The sequence below is a fragment of the Electrophorus electricus genome, chromosome 2 (assembly GCF_013358815.1).
Source record: "Electrophorus electricus isolate fEleEle1 chromosome 2, fEleEle1.pri, whole genome shotgun sequence".
Taxonomy (NCBI): Eukaryota; Metazoa; Chordata; class Actinopteri; order Gymnotiformes; family Gymnotidae; genus Electrophorus; species Electrophorus electricus.
In genome coordinates this window covers 10,681,314-10,707,448 of record NC_049536.1, presented here as the reverse complement: position 1 = coordinate 10,707,448, position 26,135 = coordinate 10,681,314, and the positions used below count along the sequence as shown (strand labels likewise).

General features: G+C 44.1%; 3 protein-coding genes across 5 annotated transcripts in view; 1 reads left to right on the top strand and 2 right to left on the bottom strand.

The window, feature by feature from the left end:
* Positions 1-6,819, bottom strand: part of slc25a22a (solute carrier family 25 member 22a) — a 17,648-nt gene extending 10,829 nt beyond the window's left edge. For both annotated transcript variants that reach the window (XR_004775758.1, XM_027027278.2), the window contains exons 1-3: positions 6,649-6,819; positions 487-676; positions 43-168 (exon numbers count right to left, since the gene is read on the bottom strand). Coding sequence is in view for 1 of the 2 variants with exons in the window: in XM_027027278.2 (XP_026883079.1) it covers positions 43-168; positions 487-506 (146 nt within the window). In the remaining variant the exon portion in view is untranslated. The remainder of the gene's footprint in view (positions 1-42; positions 169-486; positions 677-6,648) is intronic.
* Positions 6,820-7,099: 280 nt separating this feature from the next.
* pidd1 (p53-induced death domain protein 1) lies at positions 7,100-17,336 on the bottom strand. Of its 2 annotated transcripts, XM_027027276.2 has the most exons (16): positions 17,140-17,336; positions 15,841-16,712; positions 14,878-15,291; positions 14,502-14,660; positions 14,258-14,309; positions 13,971-14,172; positions 13,714-13,863; positions 13,382-13,555; positions 12,762-12,909; positions 12,451-12,586; positions 11,589-11,739; positions 10,808-10,931; positions 10,183-10,298; positions 9,874-9,981; positions 9,401-9,594; positions 7,100-7,860 (listed from the first exon to the last, which is right to left on the bottom strand). In XM_027027276.2, exons 2-16 carry the CDS (start codon positions 16,508-16,510, stop codon positions 7,620-7,622), a joined length of 3,039 nt encoding a protein of 1,012 aa, XP_026883077.2. In that variant the 5' UTR covers positions 16,511-16,712; positions 17,140-17,336; the 3' UTR covers positions 7,100-7,619. The 2 variants fall into 2 exon arrangements, with proteins under 2 accessions (XP_026883077.2, XP_026883078.2); XM_027027277.2 differs by lacking the exon at positions 7,100-7,860 and having other exon boundaries at positions 9,442-9,559.
* A 1,763-nt stretch (positions 17,337-19,099) lies between these two features.
* Positions 19,100-25,340, top strand: pnpla2 (patatin-like phospholipase domain containing 2). Its single transcript, XM_027027279.2, has 9 exons — positions 19,100-19,755; positions 20,035-20,267; positions 20,808-20,873; positions 22,343-22,555; positions 22,654-22,714; positions 23,067-23,240; positions 23,510-23,642; positions 23,787-23,909; positions 24,003-25,340. Exons 1-9 carry the CDS (start codon positions 19,569-19,571, stop codon positions 24,334-24,336), a joined length of 1,524 nt encoding a protein of 507 aa, XP_026883080.2. The 5' UTR covers positions 19,100-19,568; the 3' UTR covers positions 24,337-25,340.
* Positions 25,341-26,135: the final 795 nt, after the last annotated feature.

Sequence of the window (26,135 nt, the reverse complement as noted above, 5' to 3'; positions counted from 1 at the left end):
GTCCATTTTGTGAGCCATGTGCCGAGCAGTGTTCATACATACATGCTGGTGTAGAGACGAGAGCCATTCTGCTGGTTCTGTAAGCGGGTCTTGGCCAGGTCAATGGGAAAGACACAGGTGACACCAATCAGGCCAGCAATGCCTCCATTTATTAACTTGGCAGGCAAACTTGAAGGAGGATTGAATTAAAACGTGGAAGAGAAGAGGGAGAGAAATGTTAGTTGTAATAAGTGAGTGAGAGTGAGAGAGGGATTTTTATCAAAGAAGGAAGGACAGAGTAAGTGTACACATCAGGAGACGTAAGAGTGTAGGAGGGCTGTGCATAGTGGGGAGCAGAGTTCAGAATGGATGAAAGGCCCTTCATACTCAGCTCAGCCACTGAGTCTTTTTTAGGAGAATAAGCCTTGCCCTAGTTCAGCACTGAACACAATCTCCTAACGGTAGCCTCACCTCACATATGATGGGACAGACACGAGTCACCCTTACCTGATCTGTTTGTCAGCCATTTACGCTGGTCCACAACTCCTCAGTGCGTGCGTGTGTGTGTGTGTGTGTGTGTGTGTGTGTGTGTATGTATGTGTGTGTTTAGTTTTAATGCCGGTAGTTGGTCGGTGAAGCCTGTGTGGTTTCAGTGTGGGTGCCTTCGCCTCTGTTGTTCCAGGTTGCCTGAGAGGACCTGAGGGGAACACACAGAGGTAGAGCTTAACAGATGGGAACACACAGAAGTGGAGCTTAACAGAGAGGAACACAGAGAGGCGGAGCTTAATAGAGGGGAACACACAGAGGCGGAGCGTAACTGATGGGAACACAGAGAGGCGGAGCTTAGCAGAGGGGAACACACAGAGGCGGAGCTTAACAGAGGGGAACACAGAGGTAGAGCTTAACAGAGGGGAACACACAGAGGCGGAGCTTAGCAGAGGGGAACACAGAGGCGGAGCTTAGCAGAGGGGAACACACAGAGGCGGAGCTTAACAGAGGGGACAGAGGTAGAGCTTAACAGAGGGGAACACACAGAGGCGGAGCTTAGCAGAGGGGAACACACAGAGGCGGAGCTTAGCAGAGGGGAACACACAGAGGCGGAGCTTAGCAGAGGAGAACACACAGAGGCGGAGCTTTAACTGGAGCAGGAGCCAGGCTGTCAGGCAGACGTTTCTGCCCCCTCATTGCTCCCTGCAGCTCAGGAAGACACCCTGGAGGTCCAGGAATAGTGTCCAAGGCTTTACTCCATCTGTCTCCCTCCAGATGTGCCAGCCAACAAATGCATGCATGTGCACACAAATGTACAGTCTCGCTTCAAAGCACATGTGCTGTCTCTCTCGCACACACATGCTCAGTCAGTATTCATGCCTTGTTACCTTTCATAACAGCACAATGATTTAAACAACTGTATAATAAGAATTTTTAAATATTTTTCTCAATCCCCTTTAACAAAGACAACTACATTTACAGCATTTAGCTGACGCTTTTATCCAAAGCAACTTACAATCATGGCTGAGTACAACTTTAAGCGATTGAGGGTTAAGGGCCTTGCTCAGTGGGCCAACAGCAATAACTTGACAGCGGTGGGGCGTGAACTGTCAACCTTCTAAATGCAAGTCAGCCACCTTAACCACTGAGCTACCACTGCCACCGTTAGTCTCTTTCATTCAGTTCACAGCAATGTCGCCGAATGCCTATACTTGAATGTATCTGCCTCTGTTTCATTTGAAGCAAAGATTTTCATCTGTACGAATATTCCTTTTCGCTGCTGTTCTGCCTGCACCACGTGGACACGCGAGGTGTCCAGTAAAAGGCCCGGCCCACTGAACAGCCACGTAAATCAGCCGGAGAGCGTGTTCCACTGTGAGCCTCTCTCCACCCCTCTCAGCAGCCAATCACTTCATCCACCACTCGGCCAGTCTCCGCCCCCTCTCCCCTATCCTCACTCTTGCTTCTCGCTCCCTCCCTTTCACACTCAGCTCCCACTTCTCATTTCTGCAGTTGCAGGCCAGGATGTACACCAACCTCTCCTCAAGTCCCTCTGTCTCTCTTGTTCGTTATTTTCAACTGCAACTCAAGACTCCACAGCGCTGACAGAGCTAGACGTGTGCGTGTGTTTGTCTGTGCGGGTTCAGGTCAGTCGCAGAAGGCAATGAGCAATGCCCCCGCTCATCCCTTCCTGTTCTTCCCACATCCTTCTCCCCTGCTCTCCATCTCCTTGGCATGTGAGGCCAGCCCTCTGGTCCTCTGAGACACCCAAATCCTGCCTCCTCTCAGCTTGCTTTAGTATATTTTTCATTCATTCCTTTTCCCTCCACACTTTTGCGCTGCCAACATCAGCTGTTGTGTGGCCTCCAACAGTAAATGTCCAGGACACACACAATCATTAGTGTACAAGGCTTGACCTTCCAATAGGAACAGACAGTAATCACAGAGCCAAGGATGTGACATCTGCTGCAGTTCTACAGTTAGCATTAGTGGACTGGAGACTCATCAGAACCTGAATGTTAGCAGCAAGAGAGCAGTACTCTGGCAAACACGTAGATGAATTGTTATATAATGTGATTTTTGCCAGAAGAGCTATATTTAAATGTGACATATTCTATGTGCTCATGTATGTATGTGTGTGTATAATCCATCCAAATTCACTGCACAGACAAAAACCTTACATTTAATCTCACAGTGTCATACACTGACGAAAACACCCAGACGTAGATAATCACGTTTTCATGGCACGCAGAGAGTTAATAATGCTTAGTAGGGCCACTTGACACAGAAATAGATAAGCATATTGGCAAATAATAGCAGTGAAAAAGCAATTTTTCAAAGGCGCAAACTTTGGACTGTTCCCTTGAGCTAGAGTGGGGCAGGAAGGTGTGTTAGTAATATGCACTTTGAAACAGTTAAATTCTTTGAACGCTTGACTATCAGTTTAACCTATGAGCTGCACACATCTGAGACCATAAAAGATATATTTCTATACACAAACACATGTTTTAATATACTTAGTAATAGCCTCAAGAATTATCCAAAAGGAAAATTATCTTAAAGCCCAACCCTGTCCCACAGAGAGAGCTGCATTTCACAAGCAAGCAGAAAAGCACTAATACACAAGAGCAATAATATCCCTCTAGAATAGAGGGAACCAGACTCACCCACAGAATCAGAATCAGAACAAGAACCAAATTAGCCAATATGAGACAAGCATCTCTAGTCACACTGACTGCCTTTCTCTCACTTTCACACACACACACACACACACACACACACACACACACGCACGCAGACGTAAATGCATACATATGTGCTTATTTTATTTGAGGAATTAAGACACAATTTATCTGACAAGCAAGATAAAAGAGTAGAGAGAGAAAGACTCAGCTAGAAAGAGAGTGGACAAAAAAGATAGAGATTGAGGAATGCAACTGAAGGAGGCTGAGAAGCAGACAAGCGACTGCTGGAACAGGTTTGGCTCTTGTGTGTGTCCGGGGATCAGCTGGAATTAGAGGCATCTGATTTGCTCTCATAGGTTGGTTCACGTGACAACAAACTTCACCTCAGTTGTTTATCCAGATGAGCCACGTAGTGATGGCATTCATCTCTTTATTTATGAAGGCCATTGGTCATTCACATTTAGGGGAGCAAAGATTACTGGTCTCTCTGAGCAACAGAGTGCCTGTTGGTTTGATTTTTGCGCTGCATCCTGTACACTGCCACATTCACATCATCATCCTCGGCACACTCGCTGGCAAACCTTCTCCCATCAGCTTCACCCTCCAGGATAGCGCTAACTGGCTGCTCAGCCTGCTCTTCTCCAGACCCACCCTATCTCCACCCGCCAGTTAGGAGCAAACGCTGCTGTGCTGCTTTGTGCATGCAGCACAAGGATGGAAGATTAGTAACTATCAGTTGCAATTTACTCTCCTTCTTTCTCTCTCTGCCTTTCAGTTGTCATGGTTTCAGCTGAAGTGGCCGGTCCAAAAAAAAAAGAGCGGTTTGTGTGTGTGTGTGTGTTGAAGAAAAATAAGCAATGCAGAGTTAAAATGATGTCATGGAAGAACGCAACTGTGTCTTCAGTACAATCAGCTTCCCTCTCCACTCTCTTGCAAGAGAACTCACTTCACATGTCGCTTTAGTCTATGGCTCCAGATATGGTACAACATGAAAAGTTCTTTACGAATCAAGTCGAACTATTTGGACCAAGAGGGAAAACAATGCAGGCACAGCTAAGTGAACGGCTGAAAGAAACTTGAAAGATTTAAAGGTAAGCTTTCAAAAGGGGCACTCAAGTGCATATTGGCGAGTGGCACAGGAGCTCACAGGTTCAAATCCACCATGGCATGCCAAAGAAACCATTCATGTGAGAGACCTATAATAGCTATCTAAGGTCTAGCACAGCTCACTATCCAGGAGTTCTTTCATTTTTGCATCATCACATTACAGTATTTGGAAGCCACTCTAATACAGTCACTCTTATTTGCTTCCAGGGAATCAAACCTATGACCTTGGTGCTACTAGCAACAAAATACCAGGACAGCTACAGGAGTAAGTATTGCCCATTTTCATAGAACATTTCATCCTAGTTTCTATAACAGACTATGAAACACAAAGGACACCAGTGACATGGGTCCTGCTGCACTCAGCGCTTAGTACTCTGATGACTCTTGAACCCCTACACCAAAACTCATGCCTCTTACACAACACTTGCCCTTCCATTTCCCTAAACATACCCAGACCAGGAACTGACAGTGGCCCGCACACTCCTGGTCAGTCATTATTGCTTTTATGGCACACACTTTTTTGCAGTTTCAGATCACATTTCTAGGGGTTTCTGTGTATTGCAGCAGTTTTTTGGGGGGGCGGGGGGGGGGGGTTGCAGTAAAAGCTTACAAGAGTTTATATTCAGCAAAACAAGATCATGTGAAGTTGCACGTTACCAACTAATGGTAATTGTTATAACTGAAAGATCTTGCCAGTCCTCAAGGACAATGTACACTACTTTTTTCTTTGCAAAATAACATTGATTTTTGTTTGCTTGTTTGTGGTTGTCGATTCCTTTTGTTCTTGCAGTGTTGTTATGCCTAACATGCTATTATCTGTCATTTTCTCTCCAAACCATCCACAGAACAGGTGAGAAAAACGTAGGTTCGGCTTGTAAATAATTACTTTCAATAAACGATTCTTTATAACTGTATCTGTTGTGTGTGTGTGTGTGTGTGTGTGTGTGTGTGTGTGTGTGTGTGTTGTGTTCTTTATAACTGTATTTCAGTTTGTTTTGTTGTATTGTGACTTTGACCCGTTCAGTAAATTAGGTATTAATCTGAACTGAGAGGTTGCATTTTCAGTTTTGTAACGTTTTGTTTAGCGACGCCGTGAGCATGTGACAGAAGGCACTGGAAGGTGGCTAGTCACCTCGTACGTCACGGTCACTGGACTGCAAAACTGCATTCAGCTGGAAAACACGCCTGATTGTCCTTCCATCGTCCTTTTACGCAAGAAATGTCGTTACAAATTGAGGTGCGAACCTATCACGTTATTAACTATGTCAGTTATAAGCCTGAAGACCGTAAGATTTAAGACTTATTAGAGATGTGATTTTCTAAGATTTCTCTAATGTGAAATGTGTGCCGCTTGAATTTGTCACTGGTTAAACAATGTATGGGTTATAATTCTAGCGCATGACTGTCCACAAGAATAGGTAAGGAAACCACTGAAGCAACTGGAAAAATTCTCAAACATTCTAAACGAAGAGACAAGGTTTCACTGTGGGTGTCATGTTCCTGCAACAAACGCATCATTATTGCAAGATTGCAGATTCTTTCCTGCTGGAATGGATAAAGATCACGTTTTATCAGTGGAGCAATAATACAGCCCGAGAGAGCGCGCAGCAGGCCAGGCACGTATCAGCCGCCCGCCGGCTGCCGCAGTTTTTCACCAACATCCTCAACGTGATTTCGCTACAGCGTCGCTACAACCGCCATCAAATAAGGGCCCGTTTCACGGTCGTCATACTCTGAGTGGCTGTGTTTGTGTGTGTGTGTGTGTGTGTGTGTGTGTGGGCGGGGCGGTCAGCTCCCAACCCTCTACCAATTACCAGGTGAATGTGGGGATAAAACATTAAAAATGATCACTATAGCAATAAGCTAACATGCATCCAAATAGAGGAAACATACCCACTGTGGAATCACGGATGGTGAACGTTTCGCTACGCACGATCGGTGTGGATTTCACCGAAAACATGGGGTTTTCGTGAGGAATTAATATTTCAGGAATAGAAATTGCTATTAGACATCGTGTTATTAAAGTCACAAAAAATCACGTCAAAATAAAATTGAGTTTATAGGGGAAGGTGGTAATCTTTTAAGAGAAACTGGCTTTTTGCGTTACATCACGAAAGGGAATCGTGCAGTGCCACATAACGGGAAACAATTCGTTCATCCGTCGGAGCCACGAACACTGCTGGACAGGCGCTCCAGGCTACAGGAACGTGGCCATTCATTTGTCTTATATTCGACTATTTGCATTAGTGGTTTAGAATATCACACAGACAACTGCTTATATATTGTGTATATTCCTATACTACATCTTTCACGAGCCAACAAATTATATGCATTATGGTTTATAAAAAGTGATAGCGATAAATCATTAAGACTTGCTAGGTCTACATACCGTATTGTTCTGCGTCCCGTTATCTTTTAGCCGTAAATATTGAATGTCCCTGTAATTACGCTTTGTCCACTTCTACCTTTGCGCTCAAAAAGAACGGCAATATTTCAGGCTGCCGGCGTTAGTAGCGTTTGTCCCTTGTTCAATGGGAGGGGGAAGCGTATCGTGTAGATTAGGAGGAAAGAAGTGAGGGAAGGTGCTTAAAAGGAATGCAGTGCCAAGAGGAAAATAGCTTCTCGCGCGCGCCCCCTAGTGCCAGTTAGGTTTTATTGCAGCCACAACACACACTAGGGGCGGGGCCATGAGCTCGGCCTCGCTATTGACGCCGCCTCCGCACTCCATGACCTTGTGGTAAAAATAGCAGAGCTAGAGGAGATCGTTCGGCGCTAGATGGTGCTATAACTATTCCCGCATGGATTGGCAGAAAAAATATTAAAAAAAAACAGTAAAAAAAATATACACAGTACATTTAATAGCTCTGGCAATCCATTTGGGCATTAAAAACAGGCAGTAAACGTATTTTTTAAAACAGTCACAGAACTGATATTAATTACTTAAATGAAAACGGAACCTTGTACATATTTTTTCCACTCCCATGGTTAAGGTTAAAATCAAGCCTCATTACAATGTGTAATCACAAAACTTATGAAAAAATTGCTATGTATCATCATTAATTTGTCTTGCCCAAGATATCAGAGTAATTGCTGTCTTTTTGTTGTGTTGTTTTTTTGGTCCCAGTGGTTTGACATGTGCAGTGAAGCCCAAAGGCTACTTCAAGACTCTGGACATTAGAGACGCAGTGAAAGAGGCAGTGGCCTAGCAGGCCTGTGTGAGGTGCTGTCTCAGCCTGCCAAGCTCAGCCCCAGGAAACTCATCTAACAAAAGGGTCTGGCTGGTCTTAAATACATTACCATTATTTAGATGTGTATTGTACAATCTGTGTGCCTGGCACACTCAGTCTGATTTCGTGTACTTCAGGTTGGCTGAGACTGAGTAGAGGTTGTCGGGTGCTCCATCTCTAGGCCCACTCTCTTTAGTGACTCCGTGTACTTCCTCTTCCCCAGACTCACTATGTCCTCCACTTCCTCTGCCAGATCCCGTCTGCCACTCTGCATCAGCGCGTCGATAAGCCGTGGAACCGCGCCTGGTCCTGCCTTCTGCTGCGTGCGTGCCCAGTGGAAGAGCATCTCCAGCACCAGGCTTCCCAGGTTATCTCTGAAAGAGCGCACGCACGCACACACACACACACACACACAACGATCAGCGCTCCTCCACGCACCTGCTAAAGGCCTCCTGAATGAATGCAGCCTTTACTGCACTGACACATTGACCGCTGGCACCCAGAGTAGATCTGCAAATGACTAGGTATATGTGGCCACATTGGGAGCCGTCATGAAATAGAGTGTGACATCACCCATGTCCTGAAGGTTAAAGTCTACTCGCTCTGCACTGGTGGAACTATTAGTCATCCAGTACGCTATCCACCTGACACCAGCAAGGAAAACTTGGAACAGAGTGTAAATATTTGTGACAGTGAGGATAGCAGAGGAACAGTGAGAGAAAATGAGTGCAAGACAGAAGGAGTACAGGAGATAGTAGAGGAGAAGAGAGTACAGGAAAGAGAGTATGAGAGAAGAGAGTGTACAGGAGAGAGTAGAGGGGAGAGAGAGAGAGAGTATATGAAAGAGTAGAGCAGAACAGAGCAGAGTAGAAGAGAGAGAGGCAGGGGGGTGGGGGGGGGAGAGCTGAGAGAGCTGAGGAGGCAGGCCAAGTCTTGGACAGATATCAACATGTAAAGCCACAAAGAGGGGATGAAGAGAGCGAGGAGGATAAAACAAATAAATCAAGAGCACACATAAGCTTGTTTGAGTGTGTGTATAATCTCTTGCAGTGTCCCCAATGGCTTACTAGTGACTGACAGGGAAGAGATAAAAGAAACCCACTGGAGATTCTCTCCTCCCCTCCACTGCCTCATGCATATGCTTGTCTCACTCGCATCACCCTCGATCCTCCCCTGCAAGACCTAATGCAGCTACTTAGACTGAGCGAAGACCTCAACTAACGCAGTCATGACTAAGCATGGACATTGCATATTGCACATCTTACCCAGAGGCAGCCACATACAGAAACTACTCATACTTGTACAAACACTCTTATATTGAGGTTATATAAACACATTAAAGGACCGTGTCCTCCATAAATACTGGAACAGGTCCACATTTTTGGTATACACATTTTGGTATACTTTAACATGTTAGACTAACTAAAGTGTTTGGAATGTGAACAATTACAAAGCAACTACATGCATCTAATAAAAACCTGTAATTTTTAAAATGTGTTATTATTCTTCTTACTGTAATTATTATGATATTATATCATATATGTATATGATATATTATTATCGTATTAGGATAACTATTAGACCTACTATTATTCTTATTATGGCATAATAAAGTCTCTGCTTAGCCCGACACTCAGTACCTAGACAGAATGAGCTGACAATAAAAATAACAAATTGTTATTATTATTTATATTTATATACCGTCTTTCTCAGACTCAAGGATGCTTTACAGACAGATACCTTTTACAATCACCCACAGACTGATGGTCTTCACTGAATACATGTAAAGGACGCACATTCACTCGGTGTGACCTATGCCCAGCCTAACACAGCAGCCCCCAGGAGGCACTGAAGCGAGGGTAACGGCGCCATCTGTTGTCAGGCAGGAGTCCAGGCCCTAGCCCTGATGCGCACCTGTGCTTGTACTGGATGCGGTCCAGCTCCTGGTAGCTGAGGCCCAGGTTGATGCCAATGCAGCGCCAGTCTTGGCTGATGCGTAGCGAGATGGCCAGCAGGTTGGTCTGCGTCAAGTAGCCACTCTCCGGATCACCCAGGTCCAGTGGCGGGGACTGCCTGTCCGCATACAAACTGCCCTCAGACCCAGCGCCCTGTGTGTGTGTGTGTGTGTGTGTGTGTGTGTGTGTGTGTGTGTGTGTTTGTTTGTGCAAGAGATTGGGTAAGAAGCAATGTTTGACTTTGAGAGACAAATCAAATCCTATTTCAGATTTAAATAAAAGAGGTCAATTACTTTTTCCGTGACATGCATGATGGCAAGTGCGCTTTAGTGCAAAATTACAATATTCTGTCTTCCAGTGAACAGACGAAAGCAAGTATTTCAACACCTGATAGGTTAACCAGCACGTATGTACTGACTGTGTGAATCTTACAGGAAGTCTTAGGGGGAGTGTGGCCATCCATTGGCTGTCATGGCCTTTCCTCCTCAGAGCCACTTCCTCTGGCAGATCGCTGGGCACCTCTCCTCTGTAGAAGGACACCTGAGGGAATGCAGACCCTACATATCAAGGTGTACAAAACTGAAGCCCATGTAATATCATCTGCAACACCACACATAACAGGTGCTGGCATGCTGGACTTACAGAAATACAGAATAACTCAACTTTCACTCGACTTTCTGCTTTTCGATCATGAGTGAAGGAACAGTGGGAAGTGTGTGCTGCAGGTCTGCAGCGACTGACCTGGCCGCGGACTGGCCCCTCCTGCTGTAGTGCGGGACACACATGCACCTCCTTAATGTTCTTCAGGTGGGAGTAAAAGGTGAACGCCAGCCTGCCCTCCATGCAGTCCGGCCGGTCTGAAGAGAAAGAAGGTGAATATTGACTCAGCTGCATCTGCTTGAAGCACAGCATACTTTAGGCCACTTGGCTACCAGACTGTGAAATTGCTATTGTTATTAATGGTTGTGGTCTTCCTTGTTGGAATGAATCAGCCTCAATCTACCTTTCTACTTCACCACAATGAAACTAACCCAATGATGTTCCTCACTAATAAGGAGGATGGTCCTTGCTAATGAGGAGGAGGAACCTCACTAATGTGGAAAATCCTCACTAATGAGGAGGAGGGACCTCCCTAATGAGGAGGCGGGACCACACTCATAACCCAGACAAAGTCATCCGCAAGAGATGCTGTCATACACATTAGTGCCAAGATCAGGTTACATGTTATCTATACGACCCCAAGAGAAATTAAATGTCTCCCATCCAATTAAGTTGAACTGCAGCAGGTCCAGATTATAAGGAATATCTTAGATACTAACAGGCTGATATCCAGGCTATTCATTTTAAGATATGTGTGTGGGCACACCTGCACTGACATCGATGCCGCGCTCAAATCCAGCAAAGAACTGCTCTCCTTCCAGTATATTACACACATCTGATGGCTGAGGACCATCATATTGTTCTGACAGAGAGGTCAACCTGCTGTCAACCTACACACACACACACACACAGTTGTTTTCATCTGTATCCCTAGTTTTGTGCTCAGGTAAATACAGTGACTGGCATTTGTAAAATATATTAATCTGAACATTGCTTCTCTGCCACAAGCAGTAGCTGACAAGTTATAGAATTTTAAAAGAAAACGGTAAAAAAAAAAAAATTTAAAAGACAATACCATCATCTTTGCAACACAGTAACTGGATTGCTAACAGATTATTCACCACATCTAATGATCAGTGTACTGTGTGCATGTGTGTGATGAAAGTGCAGGTTTGGAGAGAGTGCAGATAGGGAGACAGTCAGTGAAGAAAGGAAAAGAGAGAGAGAGAGAGAGAGAGAGAGTGAGAGAGAGAGATAGAGAGTGAGGGAGAGAGAGAGAGAGGGAGTGAGAGAGAGAGAGAGAGAGAGAGAGAGAGAGAGAGAGGGAGAGAGAGAGAGAGCAAGCGAGAAACTGGCTAACATGGTATCCGTGCTGGAGAGGCACCTAAACAACCTAATGATCACCATGATCTCACATGAATGACACCATGTGACATTTAAACTCAAACATTCTGAAAAAATGCTTGCACATGCACCCATTTTAGTCCCAGTCTTGAGCTGCCCTGCTCTACACCCACACACACACACACACACACACACATACTCACCTTGTCTGAAGGCAAGCACTGCAGCAGCACTTGTGTGAGGTCTGACTTTCTCTGCAGCACCAGAAACTGAACCCTGAACTGCTTCAGCCTGTGGTACACTTTCCTCACCACTCCACTAATGCAGCTCTGAGTGGTGTACCACAGCCAGTACCTACACACACACGCACACACACATGCGCACACTCGCACGCACGCACATACACATACGCACACACATACACACACACACAGATGTACGCATGCACATGCACATACATACGCACATACACATACACATGCAGACAGATGCAAAACACACACACACTTAAAAGTAATTCCATTTTTCTTGGAGTTCCTTTCAAACTGTATCAACAGTGCAGCTGTTATCCAGGTACTTGACTTGTAATCGAAAGGTTGCTGGTTCAAGCCCCACCACTGCCAAGTTGCCACTGTTGAGCAAGGCTCAATTGCTCTAGTTGTACTCAGTCATAATTGTAACTCGCTTTGGATAAAAGCGTCAGCTAAATGCCATAAATGTAAAATGAGGCCCAAGTGTGAGGAAACACTCCCTAAGAATAGTGTAGCCAATACCAAAAAGCTTAACTACACTTATTGCTCACTTTATTAAGCATATCTCTCTTACAGGAGCACAATTATACACAGCCATGCTCTACTTTATCCATCACTGAGACCACAGGACCACTGCTGACTGGTTAGAATTTGGGTGACTAACACAAATTGTGCATGGCAAAAGACACACTATGAACAGTAATGTATCTGTAATAAAGTTGTCTTTCTAATAGAATAGCTGTTGAGTGCATAGCAGCTTGCATGCACACATACACACATACACACACACAGAGACAAATACAGTATGACTTACCATGAAAAGTGTGTAACAGAAAAGATGGCGTATAGCTGTGTGACGCTGAGAGAGGTCTGAGCAGTAACATCAGTCCAGGTGTGGGCCACAGGGTCACCATGTAGTAGGTACAGACGAGACATTTCCAAGTTGTGGCCTTAAACACACAAATACACATGCACAGTCATACACAGAGACACAAGCAGAAACAAATGCGCACACAGTCACATACACAGTCAGGCCCAAAGTCACATAGAGACACACCCACATGGGGACACGCCTCTTGATGCAGAAAAAAGAGTGGGACAGAGAATGAGAAAACACCATATTACCAGTGAGTCCGGCAGGCAGGGGGACCTGCACTTTGATTGGCTGCAGGAAGTGCATGTTAGGAGTTTGGGAGAGGCAGAGGAGGGGACTGGCACTGGCCTGCGGGTCTCCCGTCAGATCCCGCATCTCAGACAGCGAAACCTGCAAGACCTGGGAACAACAACAGTACAGAACATATTACTGCAACTTGACTGGCTGTTCACTAGGACCATATGCATCACTGAGATAGATTAAACATACTCTGATAGAGGTACTAAAGTATCCCATCAATAAATATAAGTAGTGTCAATTGCAGGTATATTGTCCATGTGTAGAACTACACAACCATTTACAAGATCATTTACTCATTAATGATTTATTGGAAAATAATTTATTACAAGGAACTGGTTACTCAGAAGAAAAGCAGTGATGGTGAAAAATTGGCATCAATGCATTTGTAAGAAAGCCCACTCACAAATAAGAACATGAGCATGAATGTGAACACCTGGGCTCACAAACACTCAGACTGCTAAACTACGATCAGCTCCACCTTTTCCACAAACAGATCATAAAAGTGGACAAAAGACAAAAACAAGCACTACTGCTGTGAAATCTAAATTATGTACTCTTCTATTGCACACACCTGCAGTGTGACAGTGCGTGTATAGGTTGTGCAGTCCGGGGGAAAGTTGACTTTGATCCCAGGGTCATACCGAGACACCAACAACGCCCCTACTGGCGACACTAGGCAACTGTCGCTGACAGGACGAGAGACAACTACAAACCAAGAGAACTGGCTCACAGTGCAGCAGGCCAGCTGTGAATGCACACACATGCGCCCACGCACGCACGGACACACACACACACACACACACACACACACAAAGCAGGTGAGGATGATCCTATCAATAACAGCTGCACTTTAGGTGAGACCGGGGAAGCCGAAGCACTGAGAGAGGGCTACTGAATAATTACCCACGCAGGCCTGCCTCGTGGTTTACAACAGTGCCTCTCGCTCCCTCTTCTGGTTATGGTGTCTAGTGTGCTCCAGGACTGACCATCACACTTGCGCACCACCACCTCGCCCTTTCGCGTCCTGTGGTAGGGGACGCAAACTTCCACAGGCTGTCACAGAGAGGGGAAAAGAGGAAGAAGTGATCAGCACAAATACATCCTCTGACTGCACCAGTGCTGAAACGAACAGCTTGATGTCTTTATCAGTTTCTTCTCACCTTATCAAATATAGCACCATGTGGGAGGAGCTCCAAAGGACGACTGAGTAGGAAATCATGCTCCTCAAGCCACACCCACTTCTTATCTGGTTTTCTTTCTGCCCAGTTGAAGTGTATAACCCCTTCAACACAACCCCGTGGAAACAGTAGCTCCGCCCCTCCAGGGAGGTACACGTTGCATCCAGCAGGAGACACTGAGAAACTGTGACAGCAGGACATGAGGGGTAAAGTGGAAGAGAGCGTGCTGACTGAATGGTCAAATCGGTTTTAAATGAAGATCGATTTACCTGTGCTGGTTGAATGCCAGATGAAGCTCAGGGATTGGAGTCTCGTCTTGAGCTGTGAGGGACACAAGATCATAAGATCATAGTCCAGCGAAAAATCTGACCTCAGGTTCACAGTGTGTGTCCCCTGCATTTAAATACTGTATTTCATAATCTACTTCATCACTCATATTGTACAGTACAGTAACAGATTTCAGAAGACATGTGACGGGTGGTAAGAGCAATGTGATTAAGCACACAGCACAACCTGCTGGTGCACAAGGAAGGGCCAGAGGAGTCGGGGGGCGTCCCAGTGGGTTGTTCCGTACGTCCAGTCTGGTGAGCTGAGGGAGGGACTTGACACACTCTGGAACATTCCGCAACTCGTTACTGTGAATTGCCAGTACCTTCAGAGAATGTAAGGAACCTAAGCAGGAAAACAGACATTAAACAAGACAAAGAGTGGCAGAGAGAAGGAAACAGTCCTCCTCCTTCCAAGAGTGACTGTCATTACCATGACATTAAATAACGACTACACTAGGACTCTGCACAGTTCTTTTTTATCCAGATTTGTAATCGGCACCATACAGGACAGATACCTGACATTTATGTCGTCTACCTTGTGTATGTGTTTTTCCTCTCACCCAGTGTCTCCGGCAGTTCTCTGAGTTTGTTACTGGAGAGCTCCAGTGTGTGCAGGTGATGCAGTAGGCCCATTTCTTCAGGCAGACGCTCCAGCTGGTTAAAGGACACGTCCAGCTCCTGCAGCCCCAGCAGGAGCCCCAGACCTGGGGGCAGGGCCTCTAGCTCGTTCCCCAGCACACTGAGGTGTCGCAGGGCCACCAGGCCACCGAGCTCCCCCGGCAGCTGCCGCAGCTGGTTATGACCCAGTAGAAGCTCCGAGAGGTGAGGGAGAGAGAGAAGGCAGGGCGGGACAGAGGAGAGGCAGTTGAAGGAGAGATCCAGGTGAATGAGGAGGGACAGAGAGGAGATGGACGAAGGGAGGGAGGTCAGGAGGCCCGGGAGGGGGTCCCCCTGGGCATCGTAGAATCGGTGGCCTAGGTGATGAGCAGAAGGATAGAAAATAGTGAAAGAAAAAAGACAGATTAAGAAACAGAGAAGAATTACAGCATATGGTTATGATGGAAAGACTTAATTAACAGTTATGATATTTATGGTTTTCCCTTATGCCATTTATGACTACATACTCCCTGAGCAATATGGTAGCAGCTAAGAATATAGCCCAAGGGGTTTTAATTGCACTCCTAGACCCTTGCCCTGGAGAGTTCAAAGATCTCTCTGCTTCAGCATATATAATCCAGCAAAAGAAAGGCTGGATCAATGAGCTGGATCAGGTGTGCTAGAGCAGAGAGAAGACAGTGCAGAACAGTGGGACTAAACTAAGAGTCAAGTTAAAATGCCTTATTTTACACTCAGGTGTGCAGGCAAATACAAACATCATTAAACAGTTAATAAAACCAGTGTATGAGCTGAACAAAAAGGGGGTTTGTTAGAAAAGAAGATTGTGAGAAAAGCTTACTGCAATAAAAATGAGAATTTGAGGTACATATGTGTGTGTGCGTGTGTTCATATCGACGCATGTGTACCTCGAATGGTTAAGGAGCGCAGCTGGGTAAGACAGGGCAAGATCCCCAAACCTCCGTGTAGTGCCTCCTCGTCCTCTGAGCCCAGCTGGAGGTGCTGCAGCTGCCTCATGCGGTCTGGCACACTGTCCCAAAGAACAGGCATCACCGCTCCCCCACCCCGATATACATCTAGCACCAGCCTCCTACCAACCAGCACTGCGTCCATCTCGACAGAAGGGGGGAGAGGGGGCGTGAGAGAGAGCTGCGGGGAGGAGGTGGAGGAGGACAGCGACGAAGTGGACAGGAGAGCAGAGGGAGAAAGACATGAGGAAGCGGTGGACAGGACACTTGGACGGTCACAGGAAAGTGAGAGACTGGCATGGAGAGTTTCTCCATTTCCAGCTGTGCCCATAATCTCCACGTGCCTTCGGGAAGCTCTTTGTATTGACTCTAGAATTTCTCTTTTCTTGTCCAGTTTGTCAACTCCATCTGTCGTTTTACATTTATCTCTTCCATCTGGTGTCTGAATTGCATTTATACTCGGTCTTCCAGCCACATCAGTGTTTTTTGTCTTCTGGTCTTCAGGCCCAGGATCCTCTCCTCCCCGTTCTCGCACCCTGCCATCTCCTCTAGCTGCCTGGGTCCACATGTTCTCCCAGTCCACTCGCTCATATGTCCCATCCCACTCCATTCTTCCCCACTCTTCTTTTTCTCTGTCCTCCTCTGGATAGCAAAAAAGAGAGCAAGGGATGGTACTGTCACAACACAAATGCGACGCCTTGTCTCCTTCTTCTGCGCCATAGCTTTGACTGAATCACATCACCAAACCGCCTCATGCGGAGATGGCCAGGTCCAGGCATGTCCGTGTGTGGATGGGGAGACGGCACTCAATTCTGCAAGGCAGAGGTGTAAATTGAAAACACTGAGAAGCGATAATAAAAACCAACACCGTTCCAGCTAATAACAGATGTTCTTTAGATGCTTTCTTAGAAGTTCACTCTAACTCTAATTTCACTAATTCAAGGCAACTGGGCACAGGTTAACTAGGTTTCAAATTAGTGACTGCGAAGAAAACTAATTTGGTGTCATTTGCAGTGCAGTGACGTTAGCTACGTTAGTGTCTCTTTTTAAAAAGTCTTTTCAGACAGACTGAACGGCTAGATGGCTACCTGAAGAATATAGCTAAATACTCGACAGCGGTGTTTTAAGCATGTTTTAAGATACCTAGCTAACCAAACTTAAACAGCTAGTTCCACTAACATTAGCCAACTACCTAACGCTAGCGTAGTTAGCTAGGAAAGTTAAACTGTAAACACTCACGCTGTGTCATAATATTAAGGGTAAATATTTTGACCTTCTTCGTCAGAAAAGGTAAATAGCCCCACATCAAAACGCATGTAGCCAAGTCCATTAAGATGTAAGTAATATAGCAGGTCGTAAGCTTGCTTAAAATACTCCCTCGTCAAATCACTTTTGCTACATTTCATATTGTTATTGACAGTCGCTCGCACCGCGGAACTTTCAAAGCGAGGCGGGACAGTGTCTCTTAAAGGGGCAGAGCACACAGCCGCGCGACGATTTTGTATATATTTTGTGTAAACAAATGCGCGCGCGAGCACATACACACACACACACACACACACACACACACACACACTCGTAATCAAAACTTCATTTATCTGTCTAGTTCATCGTTATGACCTATTTGTATTAATTACACTACTGTACTGAAAATTATTCTGTACTGAAACTTACTTTTCTACAAATGTGTGTATATATATATATATATATATATATATATATATATATATATATATATATATATGTGTGTGTGTGTGTGTGTGTGTGTGTGTGTGTGTGTGTGTGTGTGTGTGTGTGTGTGTCCGTGTGTCTGTTTGTTACTAGGTATATTAGAAGAATGATCTGTCATGTCTTTTATTCCTACACATCACTGTTATTGGTTTTGTGTTATTGTTGTTGTTGTTGTTGTTTTATCTCTCTGCTTGCCTGGACATGTTGTGATATTGTTTGTTCTGTTTCCTTGCCTCGGCTGCAGTATTTGGGGACTCTGTCTGCTCCTGAGACTAATAGAACATTTTCCTGCCATCACGTCTAGTCTCCCAAGAGAAGGGGGGAAGCAGTGGATGATGAGGTTATCATCCCCTAAGAATTCAAAGAATTTTATTTTCATTACACCAAAATCATTATGAACAGGGTGTGGCTGACATGGAAAATGGCCCACAAGAACAACTAATCCTAAAAATGAAGTCCATGAGCTACAACTGCTGCATATTCAGTATGTGAGAGATTAGTTTTATTTAAAACTCCAATTTAATCGGTCAGTGTTGAAATACCCTTTTCCTAACATTGCCCTGTGATTGACCCTATAAATCTACTTTTCCTCAAAATACAATTTGGCACGATGTCGAAGTAGGCCAAAGGATAATGTAATATTGTCACAGCAAATTCACTCACCCCATATTCTAAGAAGAGCCCCCTTAAACTATACTAGAACAACGAGTACTTCTGTTGCATTATGTGGATAAATTGAGGACCATGTTTGCAGTATTTATATGTATAACGAATAACGCAGATTTCCATATGAGGCAGGAGGTGGAAGGCTTCAGCAGACCGAATGTTCCATGCGACAAGTATTTTTCCTGTAAAAAAAGTTCACTCATTCTGTTCCAGATAATTTTCAGGATATTTTTGGTAGTCTATTGCAATAATTGTAGAATATATAGAATAAATGTAAAAAATGTCAAAGTACCCTAAATTGTGCAGTAAACATTACAGAATTGATTTTTACCGTAATGTTTGCGACCGAGAGAGAGAAAAAAAAACTTTAAAAACTCACTTTGATGTGAAAACACTGGACTTTAAATGGTAGTCTAAATGGCCTAACAAAATCAGTTTCCATCTTAAAACACGACGCCTTCGTTTCTTGACAATCGCAACAATACCCAGTGAGATTTATACAGAAAGCTTTGCCAAAACAAAACAAAACATATCTGGATATCTCTATAATATCACACATAATTTGAGGGAACCCTCATAAAGACAAGCGGTAAAACGCCATGCTAATGAAACATTATTTCATCAGTGTCCTAAAGTGTTTTCTGCTTTATTACATAGTTACTAATAGGCTGCTGCTACCTGTTCATGTCCCAGAGTGCTACCAAAGACCCACGTGGCTGACGTAAAAGTACAGAAGGTTATATTAAAGCGAACATAAACACAGGTCACGTGCGTCAGTACTTCTTTTGTGGAAATCCTCCGACCGAAGGCGCGGGAGGTTCACGATTCCTGACTTGTGATTGGGCGAGATCGACTTCACGGCACGTATATAGTTACATGTGCCTCCTTAAAAAGCAACTTTTGACAGTTATGAGCGTGTGGACACCGAGGCCGGTCCTCTCGGGGTTTCGCAAGTTTATTTAATAGCCTATGACTCAATATGACTCATCTGAACTGTTGAACGATATAAAGACAAGGCAAGATTTTTTTAGCCTACTGAACTAATGTGGTATTGTGTAACAACATTACAAGAGGGCTGCTAGGCTATCAATTGAACATGGCACTGCACATAACCAGCTAATGTTTTGTCAACATCTTTTTATTTTCAGCGAGAACATGGTGTCTGTTCATATTTTAGACTGCATTACTAAAGTGAGAAGAGATTTTGCTTCTTAGTCTCTCAACACGTCTTCCTTAAAATCATCGAGAACAAATAATCCCTCGGATACAGAATGTTTCCTCTAGACTCGCCATGGAATATATCATTCGCCGGTTGTGGGTTTCTTGGTATTTATCATGTCGGAGTCGCCAGCTGTTTGCAGGAACAGGCACCTTTTCTTGTTGAAAATGCCCAGCACGTCTACGGCGCCTCCGCGGGAGCTCTGACTGCGTCAGCGCTCGTCAGTGGGGCTTGCATGGGTAAAAAATTCTCGAATTCTCTCATCTTTTTAACAATTTAAAACCAGACCTAATTGTGGCAACATTATTGTATACATTAACCTTTTCAGTATAGTTGGTATGATGAAATCTCCGGCATACAAACAACTGACTGTGTAGAAATGAATATGTTGTAGTAGCAAGCCAACTTTGAATAAAGTCTACAATGCTGCAGGTGATTGTCCCTGCATGATGTCATGCTTGCATGCAGCACCTGTTTTCAGCTTGTCATTGTGTTTCCATTAATGTCCCGCTTTGCAGGAGCGACAGGGGCCCAAATTATTGATGTGGCAAAGGAAGCACGGAAGCGATTTCTGGGGCCGATGCACCCCTCTTTTAATGTGGTAAAGATCATGAGGACCCTGCTTCTTCGCATGCTGCCCCCTGATGCCTACAGCAAGGCCACAGGCAAGCTGGGTATCTCCCTCACCCGCGTCACTGATGGGGAGAACGTACTGGTCTCACACTTTAGCTGCAACGAGGAACTGGTGCAAGTAAGATGGACACACATTCAGACAGACACACACATACACACAAAGTATTTAAGAAAGCACTTTAAGCTGAAGTTGAAAAGATAAGTATACAGTAAATGTCACTTTAATTTCTGCAGACTTCATTCAGTAGCTGAGCACCCACAGGCATCCATCTATAAGTTCCAGTAGCACTATCTTGGAACTGTGTCAATCATTGTAGTGGTAAATAGATGGCTTTTATATAGTCACTTTAGAAGCAAGGTTTTTATTATCTTCAGGTTTGCTAAAACATACTTCCAACCTCTGCGTGGTGCTTTAATATATGGCAAGACAATTCCACAAGAAGGCTTCGCTTTCAAGTTTAGTCATCCATATGCAGAAAAAAACATCAGATGAAGTTTGTATGAAGACTGAGATCAGCAGACCATGGCTTTATTACTGAATGCAAAGCATATTGTACATATTCTTCCACTCTACTTCAATCACTATTCGCAAATAAACAAATTGAATTATACAACATTTCTGGTGTGTCTGTATGTCTGTGTCTATGTCTGTCTCCAGGCGTGTGTTTGCAGTACTTTCATCCCAGTGTATTCTGGCCTTATACCTCCTACATTCCAGGGAGTGGTAAGTAGAACATGTATTCTTCATCATCGTCAGTTGACCGCCTGAGGTCACAGTTAGCATGTGCCAGTGTCATATGCTTGAGAAGGAAAAGCTCTTTGGTCCTGTTATTGTGTATGTATAGGATCCTCTTCTAGTTAGGATACAAGGTGAAAAATTATTTTTAAATGAATTGGGTGCTTATTAGGCATATGTATTTTAATCCACACTGTTTAAGATCTGTATCTGTTTAAGTAGATCACAACTAAGCACACAATAAACTAACAACCCCCACCGCCAATTCTAGTTTGATAGTGAATGGTGAAGAGCAGAGTGTTGTTTGTTTAGAATGGGAAGAGCAGGGTGTTGTTTGTTTAGAATGGGAAGAGCAGGGTGTTGTTTGTTTAGAATGGGAAGAGCAGGGTGTTTGCGTCATGGGGCTCTGAGACTTCCATGCCCTTTGCTCTCTTTTACTGGCTTTTCCATGAACTGTTTATTCTTTCCCTGGACATTCTGAATCACCCCCTTCCCTACGTCCTCTTTCCTGTCTGTATGTTTGTTTATGTATGATCACTGTAATAATTGGTAGATTGCAGAGACCTGCTCTTGACCATAAGAAGTTTGAGGGGGCAAACTTGAACTTGTCTTAAATGGACCTTGGACACAAAACACCCACAATGATGAGATAAAACGTGGCAGTTTATATGGATGCCAGATGAGTGAGTCATTGTATGTCGAAAAGATTATAGTTGTGGGAGGATACAGATTTCAGTTTTGCAATGATATATGCTGAAAATAGATGTGACTATTCTAAATATCCTTTGGTTGGAGGAAAACCCAGAAATGCTTTTTTTTATGCGTTATGTGAATATACTCTGACTGTTCTCAGGTCAGATCTTCAGGCTTTAGTATTCTTGTCTCTCTACACCATCAGTGTCATAAATACACCTTTCCTCTGCCATGTGTGGCACTTAATGAATCACTGTGTGTGTGTGTGTGTGTGTATGTGTGTTGGCAGGGATTTGATGGAACAATGCCAGAACAGTACTCCAGGGTCAGTGTGAGTGTGTGAATGTGTATGCATGTGGTCCTCTTTGCAGTGTATGCATTCTGTGATAAGGAAGTGTGTGTGTGTGTGTGTGTGTGTGTGTGTGTGTGTGTGTGTGTGTGTGTGTCTGTGTGTGTGTGTATGTGTGTGTATGTGTGTGTGTGTGTGTGTGTGTGTGTGTGCGCGTACTTATACTGCCAACTATGACAAGAGTCACAGTGTAAGGATGCTGTTGTTTTCCTGCTCCCATGGTACCCAGATATAAATAATCATATCATGGACATGGAAATTCCTACAACTTCATTTAACTCTCCAAATGTTTGCTTTTTTGTATGTTGGAATTTACCACAATTAAGGTCATTCTACTGTATTTTAGGAAGCATGTATTGATATATATTGGTATAGATCTCTTGACCTGGATCTTCTTCTCTTGTTCTCTCTGTAGCGGTATGTGGATGGAGGAATCAGTGATAATTTGCCTCAGTATGAGCTGAAGAACACCATCACGGTTTCTCCGTTCTCAGGGGAGAGTGACATCTGCCCTCGAGATGCCAGCTCCACCAACCTGCATGAGCTGAGATTTACCAACACCTCCATACAGTTCACACTCTCCAACCTGTACAGAGTGTCCAGAGCCCTGTTCCCTCCTGACGCATTGGTAAAAATGAGCACACACACACAAATCAGTAAAATTCCAGTTGAAATATACTTCACCTTGCCTGTTCATTGTAAATTTTCTGTGTATTTCCTTATCAGGTAATGAAGACCATGTGTGAGCAAGGATACAAAGATGCCTTGCGATTCCTAAAGAAAAATGGTGAGAGAGAGAGAGAGAGAGAGAGAGAGAGAGAGAGAGAGAGAGAGAGAGAGAAAATGACCATCATTTACAGTATTTTGATCAAAATTGTGTAGGAAAGAGGTACATTTTATTATGGGGTTATTTGAAAGAGTTGCTGTAATTTGTATACCTATTTTTTAGTACATAAGGTACTCGTATGCCCTTTCACAGAGTAAGGATTATTATAGTGCTAGACTGCTGCTGTGATTGTGAGCTAGAGGAAGACGTTCCTAAGTGTAGCACTGCCCTTTAGTGGTCATTATTAGTAGTGTCAGCAGCAGTAGAAGAAACGTTTTGATGCCAATTATTCTGTGTGTGTGCGTGTGTTTAGGCCTGCTGCAGTTCCGATGTCCACACCGCCCGTTACATAACAGTGATGAGGAGGCTAAGCAAAACATTGAGAATGAGGATGGTGAGGAAAGACAAAGAGAGGAGCTGGTGCCAGATGCTCCTTCAAGCGTGGAAGACCACATCTTTGAACACTTACCACCACAGCTGCATAGAGGTATTAAAATAATACAGGCAGATAAATCAGAAATAAAGCTTTCTTTTTGGCATTTAATAGACACTGCTGTCCTCAGAAACCTAAAAAAGGACTTTGTTGTGTCCATGTTAGTACATTAGGCCAGAATGTTGGAACCCTGTCAGTGATGGTCATGTTGCTTCAAGTGTTCAGTTTTTATTCAGTCTATTAAGTACAAATTTTTGCATATCTCTCTCTCTCTCTCAAATCATTGCATCTCTCTCTCTCTTTCTCTCTTTCTCTCCATCTAGCATTGGTGGAGGCCTGTAGGGAAAGACAGAGCCCCTTAAAGTCTCTAAGCAACATGTTCCCGATCAGGATGCTGTCAACCATCTTGTTGCCTTATACCCTACCTTTGGAGTCAGCTTTATCACAGAGTATCAGGTGACAGCATCCACCTGCTCTATCAGTCAGCAGCTCGATTCCTTGACATCTTTAAGGAAACTGTTATCTTGAAATCTAGAACATTGATAATGGTGTGTCATCTTTGGTTAATGAGGCCCCCCCCCCCCCCCCCGACTCTCTCAGGTTGTTGGAGTGGCTGCCTGATGTCCAGGAGGATGTAGGCTGGATTAAAGAGCAGACAGTGAAGGTGTTGAAGTATGTTTTGCATCATGCTAGTAGGAGTGTGTCCCAGCAAGTCTCTGCAAGGTAAGTACCCACACAAATAAATACACTCAACCTACAAACATATCCACAACCTACAAACATATCTACACTAATAGTCTTTCTGCCTCTACTCAGACTCTCCAATCAGCTGTCGCTGAGGCACTCTCAGTCTGCACCGGCTGCCTCCAGTGCTGCCAGCCTGCTGCCGGGATGGGTGTCTGGGGGCAGCTCATCCATGCTGGATGCCATCCAGCGGCTAGAGCAGTATCAGCGGCAGCTGTTTGTGGGCCTCGCCTGCATTAATCTGGACCTACGTGGCTCCTTCTGCTCTGGGCCAACCTCGCCCACCTCCACCTCCACCTCCACCTCCACACATCCAGCCACCCAAGAAGAGATGGATGAAGGGCTGACCATGCGTCCTGTGGGCTGCCCTATCTCTACCTTTCACAGAACACACCCCTCAGAGTAGCATCATATCCCAGAGTGCATTGCTTCAGTCATGGAAGATCTACTGTCTACTGTGTGGTCATGTGATGATGCGGAACCTCTAGACGTCCTGGAAGAACTATGAGCTTAGAATCCTAAATCAGATCTCCTACCAAAGCAATGACAGATGTCATAAGCAAACTATCAAATGTTTTACAAAGCAAGAAGTATGAATAAGCTGTGATTATTTATTGTCTCATTAAGATGAACACAACTGGAGGTGATAAGGCATTTGTGTGATTCTTTAAATGGACTCGAGATGTTTATGTGTAATTAAATGTCCCTTGGGTATATCATCCTTATAATATATTTGCAGTCTTTAGCATAGTCTTTAGGTACTTCACTTGAAACTTAATGTTCATTTTATTACTCCCAATACTGCTGTTGCTGTGGGTCATCATGGAACAGTGCCTTAACAACAGTGCAGTAAAGTACTGTGCTGTCCACCATGCAGAGGAAATGAGAAATTACAGCATGACAAATTCAAGTCAGCTCCGGCTATTGAAAAGAAGTCTGTCATTAACGTTTGCCAGCTTCACCCATGGACTGCAATCTAAACTTTATTGTGAACTGTCTGAAGATGCATTTGGGGAAATGTCCATTCTCTAAAGATCTTCAGCTTCCTGTTTCTACTTTCTCTGTTTCTGGAATAAAGGACAATAGGTTGGGGGAGTGTCTTCCTGCTCCATCTGCTTGGAGGCTGCAGGACTGGGCTCTGTGAAAGCCAGGTCAGTGAGCTCTGTTCAAGAGTAACAGGCTGGAATACTGTGTCTGGGAGATACAGGAATCTGGGGTTGGACGATGTGTGTGTACACTAAGCAGGTTGTGTTGTGCTCTTTGGGGTTAATAGCGCAGTAAAAAGGACTGCGTTGTGAGGGACTGGAGTTCAGACCAAGGGCTGTAAGATCGACCATCACTTTTCCAATATTTGTTCAAATTGATGACAGTAAAATATGGCTTAAAAATATATAAGGCCCTTTGAACCATTGCAGTGTTGCTTATTTGACAATCACAATAATATGTAAACAGTTTGAAATGAAAAATGCATCTGAAATTCAATAAGATGGTGGATTAAGTTGCAATATGTTTAAAGGTTTCTGCCCTACATCCCGCTCTAAGATCTTCAGTGTTTTAATATCCATTGTCTTAGTATGTGTAGGTAAGGGAGGACCTAAAGGAATGTTATCAGTATGTATCAAAGAAGCACTGTCTACATGAGAAAGGGAATTGAGAGAGAAAGTGGATGTGAGCTATTATATATGTATATGTATCAGTAATGCAGGAAGATTAAGGGAATTTGGAGAGGTATGGTATTGTTTTATAGGATCTTGGATTTATGGCCTTTGCTGGTTGGTGTGCAACCATAAGGAACTTCAACGCAATGTCCAATAGAATGCTCCTTTCAGGTACTGTCCATGTACATATATATTTCTGCTTACCAAAGTTTTTTTTTTTTGTTTTTTTTTTGGGGGGGGGGGGGGGGTGGGGGGGGTATGTAAAATGGTTGACTTTTCTCTGTCTAATTGTATGTTATGGATTAATAATAAAATAGTATACTATAATTGTATCATAATTCAAGTTTTTGATTAAATTATGACTAGGAAATGGCACCCGTGTCTAGACTAACTGAATGAGTAATTCCGTTTGGTCATAAATCCTAGCTTGTGAATAAACCAAATGTTTAGTGTAAACTGAATATCTTTTGATGACTACGTATAATGTACAAATACCATCGACTTCCAAGAATGCAGGGTATTACATAGGCCTCACTTCTTTCATTTT

What these genes read in the sequence shown, in the direction of transcription:
- pidd1 (XM_027027276.2), bottom strand. Translation starts at nt 16,510, where the DNA reads ATGGAGTGGGATGGGACATATGAGCGAGTGGACTGGGAGAACATGTGG. An exon ending in CACGCACTGTCACACTGCAG is followed by an intron (nt 12,910 to 13,381) that starts GTGTGTGCAATA and finishes TGTTGTTCCCAG; the next exon opens with GTCTTGCAGGTTTCGCTGTC. An exon ending in CACTCCCCCTAAGACTTCCT is followed by an intron (nt 9,595 to 9,873) that starts GTAAGATTCACA and finishes ACACACACACAG; the next exon opens with GGCGCTGGGTCTGAGGGCAG.
- pnpla2 (XM_027027279.2), top strand. Translation starts at nt 19,569, where the DNA reads ATGTTTCCTCTAGACTCGCCATGGAATATATCATTCGCCGGTTGTGGG. An exon ending in TGTTCCCTCCTGACGCATTG is followed by an intron (nt 22,556 to 22,653) that starts GTAAAAATGAGC and finishes TTTCCTTATCAG; the next exon opens with GTAATGAAGACCATGTGTGA. An exon ending in GCGATTCCTAAAGAAAAATG is followed by an intron (nt 22,715 to 23,066) that starts GTGAGAGAGAGA and finishes GCGTGTGTTTAG; the next exon opens with GCCTGCTGCAGTTCCGATGT.